This window comes from Triturus cristatus, chromosome 3_2 (genome assembly GCF_964204655.1).
Source record: "Triturus cristatus chromosome 3_2, aTriCri1.1, whole genome shotgun sequence".
Classification (NCBI taxonomy): domain Eukaryota; kingdom Metazoa; phylum Chordata; class Amphibia; order Caudata; family Salamandridae; genus Triturus; species Triturus cristatus.
Genome location: NC_140584.1, coordinates 888,290,651 through 888,306,920, shown reverse-complemented (window position 1 = coordinate 888,306,920; position 16,270 = coordinate 888,290,651). Strand labels below are relative to the sequence as shown.

Sequence of the window (16,270 nt, the reverse complement as noted above, 5' to 3'; positions counted from 1 at the left end):
AGTTTGCGGAAGGGTATGGGGAAGAGCCATGTTTTCAATAGCACAGCCTGTAGTGACAGAAACCTTTGACTGGCAGCCTGTCCGCCACCGGGCTGTTGATCATTGTACACCAGAATGTCTGCAGTACACAGGGCAGCCTTTCTCATGTACAATTGACCTGTTTGGAATCACCAAGGAAAGCATGGCAGTGCCAAAGAAATTACCCCCCAACTCACTTGAAGAAAACTCACAGCGCATCAGGTTGATTAGTGTTTTTTGGGGTTTTCAATAATAAACTCATGCGCTGGGAGTTTATTTTTGAAAATCAAAAACCTTAGCTGAACGTCCGCATTCAACATGGCACCAAACCTGCAAAGATTCCAGTAGGGATCCCTGAGAATGCGGTGGAGCTGCTGCAGGAGCAACTCTGCTGAAGGGACTGAAACTCTGAAGAAATATCCCGCAGAAAGAAGGCATCGATATAATCAAAGCACTCTGGGTTTCGAGACCATTTCCCACATTCATTCCAATCTCTTTTCTTGTATCTTTAGTAGAAGTTGCATTCTTTGAAAACTATTTCCCATATTACTGCACATTCTCTCTCCAAGATACAGGAGTCTTGATGGGGGCCTGTTTTGCACCAAACTTTGCTATTAGGTCTGTCGACAATGTTGGGAATAATATGGCCCTCACTGAGCTTAACTGATTTTTTGGCAACATCCGCTTATGGAAGTGATAAGTTGATGATATTTTTTTATTTGAAGAGGTAATGAGGAAGGAATCAATGCATTTACTGCCAATCCTAATTCAAGTAAAAAACACCTCATGTTTACCTTGCAGTGCAGTAACACCTCCCTTCCTTTCTTAGACCTCAACATCACTGTTTTTGATAGTAAACAGCCCACCTGCTTTCATAGGAAACCCACTGAATGCAACACTTTGGGGTATATTCACAAGAACGTGTGATAACTACCGCAAGAGTAGCTTAACGCAACACTCAACATCGCAGCTCCATCCGATAGATTGTCGAAACCATGGACAATGCCCGCGATAGTGATAAAAACACAAACCCCAACGCCAAAAAAACTGTGATGGGCCAAAGCACGATAAGAAAACAGTGACAACCAGCGCGAGGGCAGCAATAATCATGCGTAATGCGGGAAAAAGCACAAGAACAGCATACGGAAAATGCCAAAGAACAAAATACATCAACAGCCAAGTACCACGGATGCACCCTGACCGACTGCAGAGGACAACATGCACACCACAACGTCCAAGCACCATGGAAGAACAGAACTGACAGGCACACCGCATGAAAGAGACCAGTGGCAGACAAATCAGAGCCGTAGGAGCGACTCACCCACCGTTCAGCATACGCACATAAGCAGAAGTGCACCTCGACATTGACAACATCCCGGTACAATCAGCAACCCCTCCACAACTGAACACAGGACACAACTGGTTCCGCAAATGGGCACAACCTTGCAAATCACACCTGAAACTGCAGGAAAATGTAACATGACAATGTACAAGTACAACCTGTACCCTGCAAATATATTTTAATCACACATGCAGCGCAATTAGACATCTTCTATTGTCCCATGATTTCCATGGACGGCCACACTGTGACGTGCTCATGAGAAGTAAGTATCAATGATGGTGTTCCTACGGGCCATGCCTGCTGCAGCTGCAGTGGGATGTGGGCCACCTGCCCCATCGTCACCATCATCGTCCGGTACCTCTGGAACTGGGAATCATGGGGCATTGGTGCGAACACAGATGTTGTGCAACACACAACATGCAACGATCATCTTGCACACGATGTCCGGGCTGTACAGGAGCTTTCCACCTGTGATGTCCAGGCACCTGAAACGTGACTTCAACACACCAAATGTGTATTTAACGATGCCCCTGGTGCGTATGTGGGCAGCATTATACTGCCTCTGGGCGGGTGTGTTCTGGTCTCGCAGGGCCTCACATGTGTCATGAGTGCCTTCCATGGAGTGTCACGGGGGAGAATGGGAGGCCTACCCCCAGGGCATGATGCAGAGGGCACATGCCAGCTGTGTCTGGCAACATGGCGGATATGAATGACACAGACCCAGGCCAGACACCAAATCTGTACCTGTCCGTTGCTGATGACAACCCCCAGGCCACAGGCTCAGACACCAACGATGTACCTCCGGAGGATGACGGTCACTCATGGTGCACAGGGTTAGTGGCACCACGTGTCGCAGGCCTGCAATATGGGATTATGTCTCACTGATCGAAGGGAGTCTTGTGCTGTGTCTGCTGCCACGGATCTGGGGTCACTGCCATTCAGGACTCAGGACACTGTTCCACATGTGGGACCTACTGGGCCGAAAAGGACATGGGTGGAGCATGTAAATTAGTAAGGAGGGATGTGGACCAGCGTCGGGAGGGCCAGCGAGGGTCTGCGGAGGCTGCAGAGGTTTTTGGGACTCGGGCTTGGTGCTTGCACCGGCACATGTTGGGCCCTCTTTGACACACGACGGTGTCTGCAGGTGAGCAGTGCAGCACTGGGGTGGGCAGGCCTGGTCTGGGTATCAGCGTCCTGGGGGGCAGCAGGCGCACAGGCTCGCAGTCCCCGCTGCTCACGGCGTCGGGCTCGTGGCAGGCCATGATACGCCTCACTGTCAGTGACGTTGGCCTTCCCGGGAGTGAACCACGCTCTGTGCAGCGGGGTTTGTCAACACACCCCTGCGCAGCCCAGGCGTACTCAGGGCCAACGCACAACGCTTACGCACACAGGGGGGGACGCAGCGTGCAACACTTCCGCTATCTGTCCCACGACCCGGGGTGAGATGGTTGCGTCCACTGCTCACTATTCTCCAGTCACCAACAGTTGTGGTCTGCATGGACATTTCAGTTATTTGCATTCCCATTTCGGTCCTGCACATCCACTCCTCACTTCTCGTTGTGTACATTCCCACTCATGGGTCACTTGCATCCTCGCACATGGCTGCATCCCGCATCTCCACACGTTCAGCTGTTGTGTGGCTGTGGTGCCATGTAATGTCTGTATTGGGTGCAGGGGTAGCCTAGGATGACCATGGAGTGGTGTAATCGTGTCTGGTAGGTGGTCATGTAGTTTGACATGTTGTATGTGTTTTGTCACGTGTGCATTCCCACAGTTGTGCATTGTGTGTTGGTGGATTTGGGATGTGTGATGTGTTGATTTAGCACTTACCAACGAGCAGTCCCGTTCCATAAGTGCCATCCTGGAAGCGCTGGTTGATGATGGACTGTCGGAAGATGAAGGAATCATGCACACTGCCTGGATAGTTGGTGACGACATTGGTGGAGAGTCCCTAGTGGTCCACTATTGCCTGCACATTGATGGAATGCTGATGCTTTCGGTTGCGGTAGTGGTGGGCAGTATCCGTAGGGGGCATGTGTGCAGGCTATTGCCCCCAACACGGCCGGGAATCTGGCTATGGCGTAGAAACCTTGCTTTGTCTCCAACTGTTCCTGCGCAGTGTTTGGGAAGTGAATGTACTGGGGTATGAAGCTGAGGATGGGATCCAGGACAGGTGTGATGAACTTTGATAGGGCTGGCTGTGAGACCCCTCCGACTCTGGCAGTTTTTGGTTGGAAGGTACCAGAGGCCAACAGGTGCAGCACAGTCAGCAGCTTTGTCTGCGGAGGGGTGTTGGTTCTCCGCTGTTTTTGGACCGTCAGCCTGTGGGGGATGTGGGTCATGATGCGGAGCATGGTTGTCCTTTTGCGCCTGTCGTGGGCAATGACTTCCTCGGGCTTTAGGTCTGCGAGAGTGGTGCGTTTTCGGTAGGTCGGCTGTCTTACTCTGCGCCGCCTCTGTGGTGGTCCGGGGGGCCTGGTCCTGGGGGTGGTGGTGGTCCTGGGGGTGGTGGCGGTCCTCGGGGGTGTGGCGATGGGTGTTGTGCCCCTGTTGGGGCTCCGAGCTGCATGATGAGTAGCTCCATGGCGTTGTTTGTTCATATGTTGATCTGTTCCACAATGCTCACATACCTAAACTCTGAGTCCATCGTGGAACAGGCTAACATCTTCTCTGGCTATGATACAGAATGATTATGTTTATCCTTCGTGTTTTTTATTTGCTCTTTTACTCCTGCCTCTTCCTTTTGCTTTTTTTCTTGCCAGAACTGGTGTTGCTTCTGCAATTGGAGTGATTGACTCTTTGCTTTTTGCACACTTTTTTCATAACTATACCATTACCCCCTCCCCTTTCTGTGACAATCCATCATCCTAATGGGTAGCTTTCGGGCTGTTTGGACCTACAGGTGGAGGTTTCTTTCATTTTAGGTCCGTAAATCAATATTCTCGTGTGACTAATTAGTCGTGGGGCTATTTTACATATTTACGCATCCGAGCACATTTCCTCACCCCCAACTGGCCTCCACTTACTGCCCTCGATACTTATTTCTCTACATGAATGTTTTCAGGCAAACTACGTCCTGCATGAACGAAAAGGTAACTGTGTACCTTGAGTTTGTGAGACCCAATACGGTAAATGAATACAGTTACAGCTAAGAGTATGTGAAATTTGTTTAATTTAGTTTCGCTTAATTACATGCAAAATTATTTATGGCAAATGCAAATTCTTGATTTAGCACTATATTTTAGCACAAAATGCGTCTTTGCATAACATTTTGAGGCGTGAATGCATTTCAATCTTGCAACATAATGCAAAAGACAACAGCACCGCAAATAACAGGAGCTCGCATTGACAATAAATGTTTATCACAGTCCGCGCATAACTGTACAAAGTAGTGTAATTGCATAATTTTAGGAAATTACGTGAAACCAAGAAAATTATGCCAGAGTAAACTGAATTTTGCCCAGGCCTAGTTGCAAGAGCAATCATCTTCATTTATTTATTTTCAGTGACATTGTACCAGTTCAGTGACTACCACTAACCCTGTCTTGACCATAACCTCAGAACTCCACTAGGGGCGACACGCTATTGACATTCACAGCCACAAAGTCACCCGCAATTAAATCATTTCATACAGACCATAAGGTTCATAACTTGGACTCACTTTTGAACCATGCTATGAAAATATTTTCCTCTTCTTTATATATTACTTTGATCATATATTTCGGGATACATGTTTTTAAATTATCATTAGCCTTGTGTGGTCAGTTGTTGTTTCATGATTACATGTTTAATTTCTAATCCTGATTATAAAATGAACATAATTTTTACTCTCTACATATGGTCAAATTCTAATATTTTTGACATACATTTAGTGTGTTAGAATAGAGATTTTTAGACTATCTCTTATTATAAGATTGTTAAAATAAATTTTACCTAGTTGAAACTGTGTTGCTTCATGCGCTACAATGTAGCTCTGTGCGTAAATCCGACCTTTATTCCTCGCAATACTGAACCTCCGCCTAGATGGTATTTCCTATGATTAACAAATGCTCTATTGCCTCTGGGCTATGCTCGCATTTTATAAATACACAAATAAACTGAGACATAAACAATACTGAACTAATTGGCAGTCGTGTTAAAGAGTATTTCATTTTAAGGACCTGGTAAAAATCCATCTTTCCCAACTCCATTTCTGAAATTATATGTGTGCTACTAATTGTTGGATTATTTTTTCTTCTTTTTAATGGCCATGAAGGACTCCTCTGGAAAACATTAGCTTCAGTTAGATCCTGTTTACAGTTAACCAAACTGTTACACATTTAATATTAGCAAGGTTCCAACTGAAATGGTAGCAACCTTTTTGGAACTGCTATAATGACTTAAGTAAGCTACAGGGTATTATGTCTACCACAATAATTGAGAGATCAAAAAATGAATTGATAAACACCAGTTTATCATAAATCAGCCCTCTCTCACCATGCATCTTATGCACTAAAGTTATACCTCACCAGTGCTTAATTTGAGCCGGTGGTTTCAGGTATTCGACACCGGCATTTAATTGTGAACACCGGCATTATAACAGTCTGCCACATGGTGGCACATTGTGTGTAATTAAGTGATGAGCAGAATAACAGCTGTTTATTAATTCAATATACATTAAAAACGATTAATTCCTGGCACCAAGCCATTCTTATAGCTTTGAGGGCCTGGAATACTCTGAATAATGACACTTGTCGTTGGTAGTTGCATAGGTATTGTCGTTGTCAGTGCTGGCATCTGCGTGGCCCTGGCACATATTGTATTACGAATTAAGCACTGTACCTCACTAACAAAACTATCCCTATCATTATCTGGTTTGATTTGCAGCATTTCTGCAGTCATCCTATTACCTGCATGTATCTGGAAGGTCAGTAGCTCTACTGATGCCAATTTAGATCTGTGAATGAGCCAAGGAACTGTGAACAGCAGGTTTTCAAGCTGTCTCAATGTGTAAGCATCAGGTGCTGTGATCTTTGTACAACTTGCAAGCAACAGACTTGACTCTTGGCAGATACACAAGATTTTTAATTTTCCTGCAGATGGAAAATCGAGAACCTTTCAGGTGAGGGGTTATATCAGTATCTATTATTTGAGGTACTTTGAAGCTGCAAAGTTGTGCCATTAACTGTTATATGAATAGTGCATTGTTATTGCTATGACTATATCCCACCCTCATAAGCACCCTGAACCCTCAAACTGAATTCACCTGCAATATCCTTCACTGCTTCTCCTTCTTTGTTTTAAACTGACACCAGTTTGTTCACATGGGCACCTCTAGGTCACAAAAGACTCATGTCACCTGTGGAGTCCCCCATGGTTCCATACTGCCCTCTGTCATCTTCAACCTTTCCATGAACCACCTGGTGCTCTACTCACAGATAACAGCCTCAAGATTCACCAATATGGTGATGATAGACATCTATCATCACCATATTGTCCAGATGTCTCATCCGCTTGCGACATCCAACACCGCAAATACGCTCTCCATATCATCCAGACCTGGATCCAGACCTGGATGACCTGGAAATCCAGCACTAACCTGAAGGTCAACCCAACCAAAACAAAATTCCTATTATTTGCCAAGAACAACAAACAAGATACAGTATAAATGCGACTTGATGACATAAACCTTAATAGCTTCAAAATCCAATTTTCATAGAATGCCTAGTCACTTGGAATCACTCTGGATACCGACCTCACCCTCAAGGAACACATTGCCAAAAACATTTAACGGCCTGCTAGAGGCTCTCTCCTCTGAAGAAAGTCAAACGATTTCTTGCAGAATGCAACTTCTGAACTGCTATTTAAATCCTCTTGCATGCGGGGGATGTTAATGCCTTACACCAAAGCCTCCCAGAGTCTACAGCGGCCCCTTTTATGGGCATCTAATATGTTGTAGAACGTCTCATCCAGGGCCGAATGAAATATGACATCAACACATCTTGAAGGAAGTTCTTTGGCTCCCCTTGCAGCAACACACCATCTTGAAAACCACCTCCATCACTTACAGAGCTGTCCCTACCAGGAACTTTGCTTATCTTGCATACAAGCTCACCATGCCTGGTGGTGCTCGGTTCAGCCGCAGCCAGACACCATCAAACTTCAGACTAAGAAATATAAAAAAGAAAAAACAAGACAGGAGGTCATTTCTAGATATGCACCCAGGATCTGGAGCCAGGGCACAAGTTGGGGGGACACGCAGGGACATGGCGTCCACCCACTATTTTCACAGGATGGACGCCATCCCCCCGCCAAGTAGTTGGGCCCCACAGAATTATGCTGACCTTGTACTGGTGTAAGACACCGTTTCACGTTTAGCAGCGTCTGTACGTTGTCTGCTTTCAATTCCAAAGCAGCAACGTGCAGGCAGCGAGGGAGCTCTTTTTTCACCTCCAACTGGGCCGAAGTTAAGGGGCCATCAGGCCTCTTTTAGTTTTAATATCCTGACTGGATGCTGCCTGGAACCTCACACTTAAATGTAAATGCCACGGAGGAGAAACAAAGGCTTTTATGGCACAACCTCGACGCCAAATCTCATTTGTTAAATCTCATAATGCACTTAAATGTACTCATGCTATACCTGCTAATCATATATGTGAGGTCTTAATATCTGATGTCACTTCTTGTGATGTTACTTCCAGTGAGGTCACTTCCTGTGATGTCACATGCAATGTCACATGTTGTGACATCATGCACTGTGATGGCACCCGTCATGATTTCACCTGCTTACCGCCTAACCTGGTTAGTCACCCCACTTCTTTTTTAAGGACTTGTGCCCTGTCTGAAGCAACATCCCCATATCAATCTGGACAGTCCCAGCGCTGCACCAATTTAGGAAAGAGTTGAAGACTCACCTCTTTAAAGAACACTACATCACAATGCATTACTCCTCTACAACCCAGCCTCCTTTCCTATGACTTGTTGACTTTATGCTGGTCTTTGATCACGTAAAGTGCTCCACTGCCTTCTGGCTAGGTTTGCACTATAGAAATACTAAATAGATACATATATTCATATAACTATTGATCTAAATTGTGCAGGCCACCTTGACATTTTCCAATATTCAAGGCCATCATCTAGACAGAAAACCTTACTTACCCGTAACACTGGGTTTGTGGCCCCTAGTTCTGCAGATACACATGTTGTGCAATCTCCTGGGCTCTCGCGTTGGGTTCAGGATGTAGCACAGGTTGTTTTTCTTCAAAGAAAGCTTTCATTTTTAAGGGTAGAGTGAATGACTTCAGATCAGGTCTCCGAAACCCACAAAGCAAGATGCATTTTTTCTGCCTTTGGCTTCGGACATAAATCAAAGTGCTTGCTGAATTTAAAATAATAATCTGCTGAAATAAGCTGTTTCCTTCGTTACCAATTAGAAAGATATTACAAAAAAGGCCTCTGGCTATAATTACAAGGCTGGGCCTGTATCTGGAGGATTGCCATGTACGGCCCAATACTTTGTCAGCCCTTGCACATTTTTATAAATACAATAGTGTGTGGGAGTGTGGGAAAGCACCAAGAAAGCTAGTGATTGTGTGCATATATAAAGAGACAATGGGTAGAACCAGGGCTTTAAATGAGATGAAAAAAACAAGGGGGGTGGGTTGCTCAAAAGGGGCGAGGCCTATGTAATTAAGGGTGTAGCTTAAAAACTCCTAAGCTGAAAACCTATGCTTAACATAGTGTGCCACCTAACTAGTATTCTGCTGCATTTCTCATTGCATTCACATATATAATTCTGCAAGTAACATTATACTTACAAGCCAGGACTATTGGCTTTGTCAATAGTTGTTAGTTGCATAAGATAAATAAGCACCAACTATGGCTTCGTTGTATAGAATATTTAAAATGCTTCAGTTCTGAAATGATGAGACTGTGAAAGAACTATACCGAATTTCTTTGAAGTTACATCAAAGGCAGTGAAGGGTGGCACTGATGCTGGAGGGGATAAGGTTTTTTTCTCACCCTACGAGTGAGGGCAGCAATGGACAGCCCGATAGGGATCCTGCTCAGTGCCTGATTTTGAGACCGGTGCTGAGCACCGGCAGGACCCTGCCCACTTAAAGCCCTGGGTAGAACCTCGGCAAACGCAGTTCCAAAACTGTTAGATTCTGTTTCTTCAACTCTCTGTTGGCACTCACTGGGTTGTCGCTCCCGAAAGCAATGATCTCCACGACTGAGTTCTTTCCAGAGGTCTTCTCGTGGGTATCGACTGACGTCAGGTCATACAGGGAGCCGTGCAGTGGCCCGTAGGCCCATTCGGTGAACTTCCGAGACAGGTGCTGGTATTCGGGCTCTTTCATTTCCCGTCTCATGATGTGTTTGAAAATCTGGAGGCAGAAAACAAAATAATTCAGAATATTCATCACACAACAGGCACTGAAAAACAAATAGTACTGACAGAGAGCCAGGCACATGTCAGGATACTGGCAAAACCACCTAACTTGACTATTAAACTTCATTTAGTTTAGACAGCTTGATGCGCCAGAGAGAGACCACATATGAAGACGATCTGTTGATTCAGGAGCATAGCACTGTGTACATGAAGCGTTCCATTGAAACCTTGGAGCCCTGTTTGAAGTACAAGACTTCATGAAGCAAGTCTGACGAGTGCCTTCACGGCTGATGCTCCTTGGATGTGATGGCCACGCAGGCACCGCTTGCTCCAATCGGATGGGATCTGCTAGACACGCCTTTGAATGCTGGCAGTGCCAACTTATCCTTCTGTCCTTCTGAGATTGGCACGTTGCATACCACGAGTGTGGCAGAAGAGTAGGGGCTATTTAACACAGAGAGGGCCTCGTTTATGAGGTTTTGACGTAGGGTAGTGCCTCAAGGAATCCTGCTGCGCTGCCCTACGTATAAACAAAAGGGCAGGAATGGGGCATATCTATGTGATACGGCGCCAACTCAGGCACCCTTGCACCATGGGGCAAAGGCGCCTGCGTTGCGGTGCTTATTGATTTTGTTTGTGCACAAAATCAATCAATTCAGGTGATTTCCGTTTTCTATGTATGCAGCACACATAGAAAACGGAAAGCAGGAGGAGAAATAAAAACATTTTTCCTCGTTGCGCCTCCCTAACACCACCCCTGGGGTGGCGTTAGGTTCTGACGCATTCTCAGGTTTACAATTTCTCGTAAATCTGGGAATGTGTCAGGTTCTATAGGTGTTGCTTGGGAACACCGACAGCAACACCCCTAGAATGCCCCTTTCACGCAGTTTTATGAAGGAAAGGGGCACATATTTATAAGGCTATGAAAAGCCATGTAAAGTGGCTTTACGTGATCTTATAAATATGACAGAGCACATTGCGCCACCGGACCGTCAAAAAAGTGACGCTCCGGAAGTGGAAAAGTGCTGGTAAGGCCTGAGGCCCTGAGTAAATACCAGGTGTTGTAAATCCCACACAGTGGGCAATTCTGCCCCCTGTGGAAACACAGCCTGACACAAGGGTTGGAAAACACCAACCCCCTCATTATCAAGGTCGTCGTTGGTAACAGTCATTTTTAGTACTTGAAAATGGCAGAAGTGCGATTTGAAGCGCAAGTTAAAAAAAGTATTTTTGTTATTACACAATCAAGTGCTGACTAAGAATGTTACTCAAACATGTCCAACATACTTAGTCCTTCACATGGTCACTGCCGTCTTCAAGCATACCGGGCTGGGTGCTCAGCCATGTGAAATCTAACCAGCCTGCCTGGGTTACCTATAAGGCTATTTTCCTCATCATGACCCTGATTATGAGAGCCTCATAAACTTCCGCTGTGCACAGTAACTCCTGTGGCCACACATGCCAAAATGGTGTGTTTACATGCAGGAAGCACCAACATCTGCATATTATGCCACATTTTCATGGCAAAACTCGGAGTCGGTGATAATTATCACATCCTATAAATTCCGAACACCTTGGTGTCAGATTTTATTGGGTGCAACTGTTGTCACATGTGTCACTAGGGCACTTGTAATGAGGGCCTTAGTGATGGGAAAGCGCTGGTTTTCTAATGGGTATCCACCACGGACTTTTCCTACCCAAGAGACTTGGGCAGGGAAAACAAACAGTGGCCCCAAGAGCAGAGAGAAAACTCCCTGAGGGTTTGTTTCTCAGAAACAAGGCTTTTTTTGTTAGATTTAGGGCCAGATGTACGACCCGTTTTTGCATGCGCAAACGGGTTTGCGACCCATTTACGCATGCAAAAACCTCAAGGGCCATGTACCAAGCCTATTTAGCGAGTCACAATTTATTTGCAACTCGCTAAATAGGTTTTGCAACTCGCTATTAGGAAGGGGTGTTTCCTTCCTAATAGTGACCACAAAGCCATGTACCAATGTTTTGCGGCTGCAAAACACTCGCAAATTACCACCCTCTTCAAGAGGGTGGTAATGGAGTCGCAAATAGGAAGGGGTCCCTAGGGGACCCCTTCCCCTTTATAACTGGCTCTGAAAATATTTTTTAAGGGCAGGCAGTGGTCCCAGGGACCACTACTTGCCCTTAAAAAATGAAACACAAACGTTTACATTTTTTTTTTTTAAATGCTTCCCGTTCTCCTTTAAGAAAAATGGGATGCATTAAAAAAAACTGCTTTATATAAAAGCAGTCCCAGACATGGTTGTATGCTGAGCCCAGCAGGCCACCATACCTGGGAGGGCCTGCCATTCCCAATGATGTCGCAAATTGCGAGTGGCTCATTAATATTCAAGAGCCTCGCATTTTGCGACCCCATTGGGAATCGCTAACAGTGTCTCTGACACTGTTTACATCCCAATTTGCGACTCGCAAATTGTGACTTGCAATTTCGACGCAATTTGGGTGGCCGTACATCTGGCCCTTAGTTCTGAAAACAAAATTAAATGCTGAGTGGGCCGCAACAGTATGTCAGCCCATTTAGCATTCTGCTTTGACAAAAAGTGTTTCTGCCCCACTACCACACTGATGGAAGGGCTTTAGGCAAAAGGGATCCCCATCAGGCAGGCAAAAGTATGACCGCTATACTTAAAATGCGCCCCTTAGACTAGTCACTTTTAAGAAAAGAGGAATTGTTATTGGTAAATGACGCTTGTACTAATCTTTTGGGTCAACAAGAGGGTCATACATGCCAACATGAACATGAGTGCTGTGGACTCACCTCTATCTTCCCCAACTTTGCAGCAAGCTTGAGGGGTGTTAGCGCCTTCCAGTTCATCAGCTCCTCTAAACCAAGATTTGGGTACATGCGCGTGCTGCTGAGCAATATCTCATCATACATCTTGGTGACAAACTGGGTGTTCTCCTCTGTGTCATCAGCAACCATCACCAGGGCATGGAGCACTGTGTTGCCCTCCGAGTCCCGGGCAGCAATGTCAGCCTTACGGTAGGGGTTGTCCATGAGATAATGGACCATGCCGGGTTGGTTGGTGCAGGCAGCCAAGGAGAGTGGAAGTTCTCCTGGAGAAAGCAAGTGAAAGTTATAAGTAAGCTATGACGTTTATCATTTGCTAGTTTGACTTAAACAGAGTCCTCTGGTATGCTTTTATTTTAAACCCAATGTGTTCAGCATTAAATCCATATTATAGGCATCCTGAAGTGAGGCAGTAAATCAAGAGCCTCCCTCCAGTCAACTTGCTGGAATCCCTGAGACCACAGCGACGGTGGCAGAGCAGCCATTTTATATAGTCCTCGAGTGTACACCTCTACAAGAGCCGGATGTAGAGCCTGGGGATGTCTGTGAATCCCAGAGGGCATCAAGTATAGCCAGGCAGGGAGTCATTAAATGCATCTTCCTCCGCAATGAGGGCGAAAGTCATCTTTTTTACCAAGAGACTGTGGCAGATCATGCTGGTCAGAAAAGGGCACTAATGTATCTGCATTGGGCAAGTCACTCCCCCACCGACTGCGGAATCTGCTATTTGCAAGTATCGGATAGTTGTGAAGGATATCCATGCACCCCCAATATGATCTGATATTTATATACGTACATTGCTAAGTTAGCACAACCGTGTTAGATGTTAGAAAGCCATCTTGCCACTTTTGCTGCTTTTGCACACGACACTGCAGTTACATGTTATTATTTGAGAAATGCTTGCTCGCCTTTGCTTTCACATGAGAACTGTCTGTTGTTCACATCCCTAACAGTGAGCTGCAACCTTGGTCTGAACATTGTGTAAAGAAACAGTCTGGGTCGCTAGACGGTGCATGTTGTTGGGTTCAGCTTGATCGGCCCACTATTTAGCCATAACACGCACGCAGCTGCAAATACCTGAAAGTCGAGTGCTTTTAATATTGCAGGCTGCATGCTTTACACACATTTGGAAGAAGAGCTTTCCCAGGAGCAGAGTATACCTGATCCTGTGATGTGATTCCACTAAGCCGATCTTTACGGTATGGGGTTCCCCATTCAAGCCTAGAGACCTTCTATTAGTCTAATAATAATAATATTAGTTTACTAGCGAAAGGAAGGTGGCTGTAATCCACTGTCATTTTATTATGATTTCTCCTTTCATTTTCTATGGTATTGTAACTATGCTGATGGTTTTGATTTTAATAATTCGTCTGCTTATGTTAGCCAAAGTACTGCATGTAAGGACACGAGGTTTATAAAATAAACTCTTTAAACTTTACCGTGTCTCTGTTTACTCTTGTTGTGGACTGATATGAGAATAATAATGAACAGGTATTTCTGATTCCCACCTTTCCTGAGAATGCACTAAGTCGCTTGTTCTGGGTTGTCTATACATTGGGACCGCCGAGATAAAATCGGATAACGAATGGGACACTGATGCTGGTCGGATAAGGGGTTCTGGGTTCTGAGGTGAGTTTTTGCTACACCACAATTCACCGATGTCCTGGGTTCCTGCGCATCGTTCTGTGCATGAGCAGAATCCCTGCAACACTAGAATGTAAGACTGTGCTAAATGGTCACCTGTGGAGTGGTGCAGACCATGCCCTGTGCTTCAGGCTCTAGAAGTTGGTCTGCTTGAATTAGGAGTGTACAAAGCTTTTCATGCTGGCAACATTTTGTAACACTCCAGACTTCCATCATTTCTCAATGCTGTGCAGTTTGCCAGATTAAGATGACTTCTGTTGTTCAAACCTATTAAACACAGCAATGATGAAAAAAGTATGTAGACTTTTTTGTTCAAGTTAACCTTTTGCACAGGTTTTCTATGCACACTAACAATTGTATGCAGAAAATGTCTCTACAAGTTTCCTTTTGTGACATGAAGTGTAGCAACAGTCAAATGTTTCATGTGAATGTGGGAACAGTGTAAAACTTTGCAACTTTAGGAGATTGTGGGGCTTGCCATGAATTTTGGGAAGGTTGTGAGACTTGACACACCCCAAACCCATCCATTGTTGTAGATATCAGCACAGGTGTGGACCCTCAAAGTTCCTGCTCTCTTTCCATTGTAAGATGTGTTTATGCATTAGTATAGGCCAGGTCCCACCCATGAGAAGTGGTGTGAGTGCTTTAAAACAAATACTATGCTACGGTGACTGCCAAAGTAACAATGCAGGTCTCACTCCTTCACAAATTAAACTTTGTAACCCGGTTTTACATTTCCGAGCATTAATAACATTAGACCTAGGAATCATCATTGATTTTGGTAATATGTCATTGTATTGTAAACAAGCATTTGCAATGCAATCGGTCTCGCTTTTGAGAGCTCATATGTATTTAGGTATGCAGCACATTAGCCTGGGTGCTGAAACATCTACTGTTCATTAACATGGAGGGAAAGAAAGCACCAAACTGTGTGACAACCCAGATATGGGAACACATAGAGAGAAATATTGTCTTTCAGTGAGAAATGGTATAGTCCAAAGCTCTGTTTCTAAAATCAGGGCTTTCGGTGGTCATATCACTGAAAATACATGATTTGAAAAAAATATTATTGTCTACGGGTGCTTGTGGAAGACAATTTCTATGGACTGGAATCTAGAAAATGCTAAAGTGATTCTGGTATTTTACTGACCTCTGCTGGTAGTTTTCTATCAAGAAAGTTAAATAGAGGCTGTTGCCAGAAAAATAAAAAAAATAAAGTCCCTCAACAGAAATCAATTTTGGTATTTTACTGACCTCTGCTGGTCGTTTTCTATCAAGACAGTTAAATAGAGGCAGTTGAACACAAAAAAGTCCCTAAGCGGAAGCAGACAAGTCCTAGGGCTGATCTCCAGAGCCCACAAAGTACAAGTTAAATAGAGGCAGTTGAACAGAAAAAAAGGCCCTAAGCGGAACCAGACAAGTCCTAGGGATGATCTCCAGAGCCCACAAAGTACATACACATATAATTATATATAAGTATATACTGATATACAAGAGGTCTCGAATGGTCGACCTAAAAATAACGATGCCTACCATATATGATACCCATGCAGAATGCTGGTGAGTTTATCAAAGTGGTGACACAGGCCAGTACACCTAGTACTCTGCCTTATCATGGCCACACACTTTAGGCTCGCCTTACCCCTCAGCATGTCTGCTTAAACCCCTGCATTTTCTTCCAGGCCAGAGTTAGTGGGTGTTCACCTACTTTTGCAACTTGGCTCACACAAAAACACCCACAAACCCAACCCTACTTCTACTCTGGCAAAAGCAGAAATTCTGACTTACTTGTAAGAGTAAAATTTCACCAGTCCAGATAATGTGAATCAGAACTGGGAATGTACCATGGAAATTGATTTTCTTTTGTGATTAAATTCACATTAGGTGAATAAAATGCTGTGAGAAACAGGCCCACGTTGCATGTGTGATATAAAAAGCAAATAATACATAAATATATAACCACATGAATTATTTAATTAAAGTATTGCCCCATAAACGGCATTTTCTCACTACTAGCCACGGATCAATTTAATAACAATAGTTATACATGTAGAGTTTTCATTTACACCAA

General features: G+C 44.7%; 1 protein-coding gene across 5 annotated transcripts in view; it reads right to left on the bottom strand.

The window, feature by feature from the left end:
- Positions 1 to 16,270, bottom strand: part of LOC146858393 (transient receptor potential cation channel subfamily V member 1-like) — a 194,082-nt gene that overhangs the window by 34,613 nt on the left and 143,199 nt on the right. For all 5 annotated transcript variants that reach the window (XM_085649311.1, XM_085649312.1, XM_085649309.1 and 2 more), the window contains exons 6-7: positions 12,523 to 12,821; positions 9,538 to 9,726 (exon numbers count right to left, since the gene is read on the bottom strand). In XM_085649311.1, the coding sequence (XP_085505437.1) occupies positions 9,538 to 9,726; positions 12,523 to 12,821 (488 nt within the window). The remainder of the gene's footprint in view (positions 1 to 9,537; positions 9,727 to 12,522; positions 12,822 to 16,270) is intronic.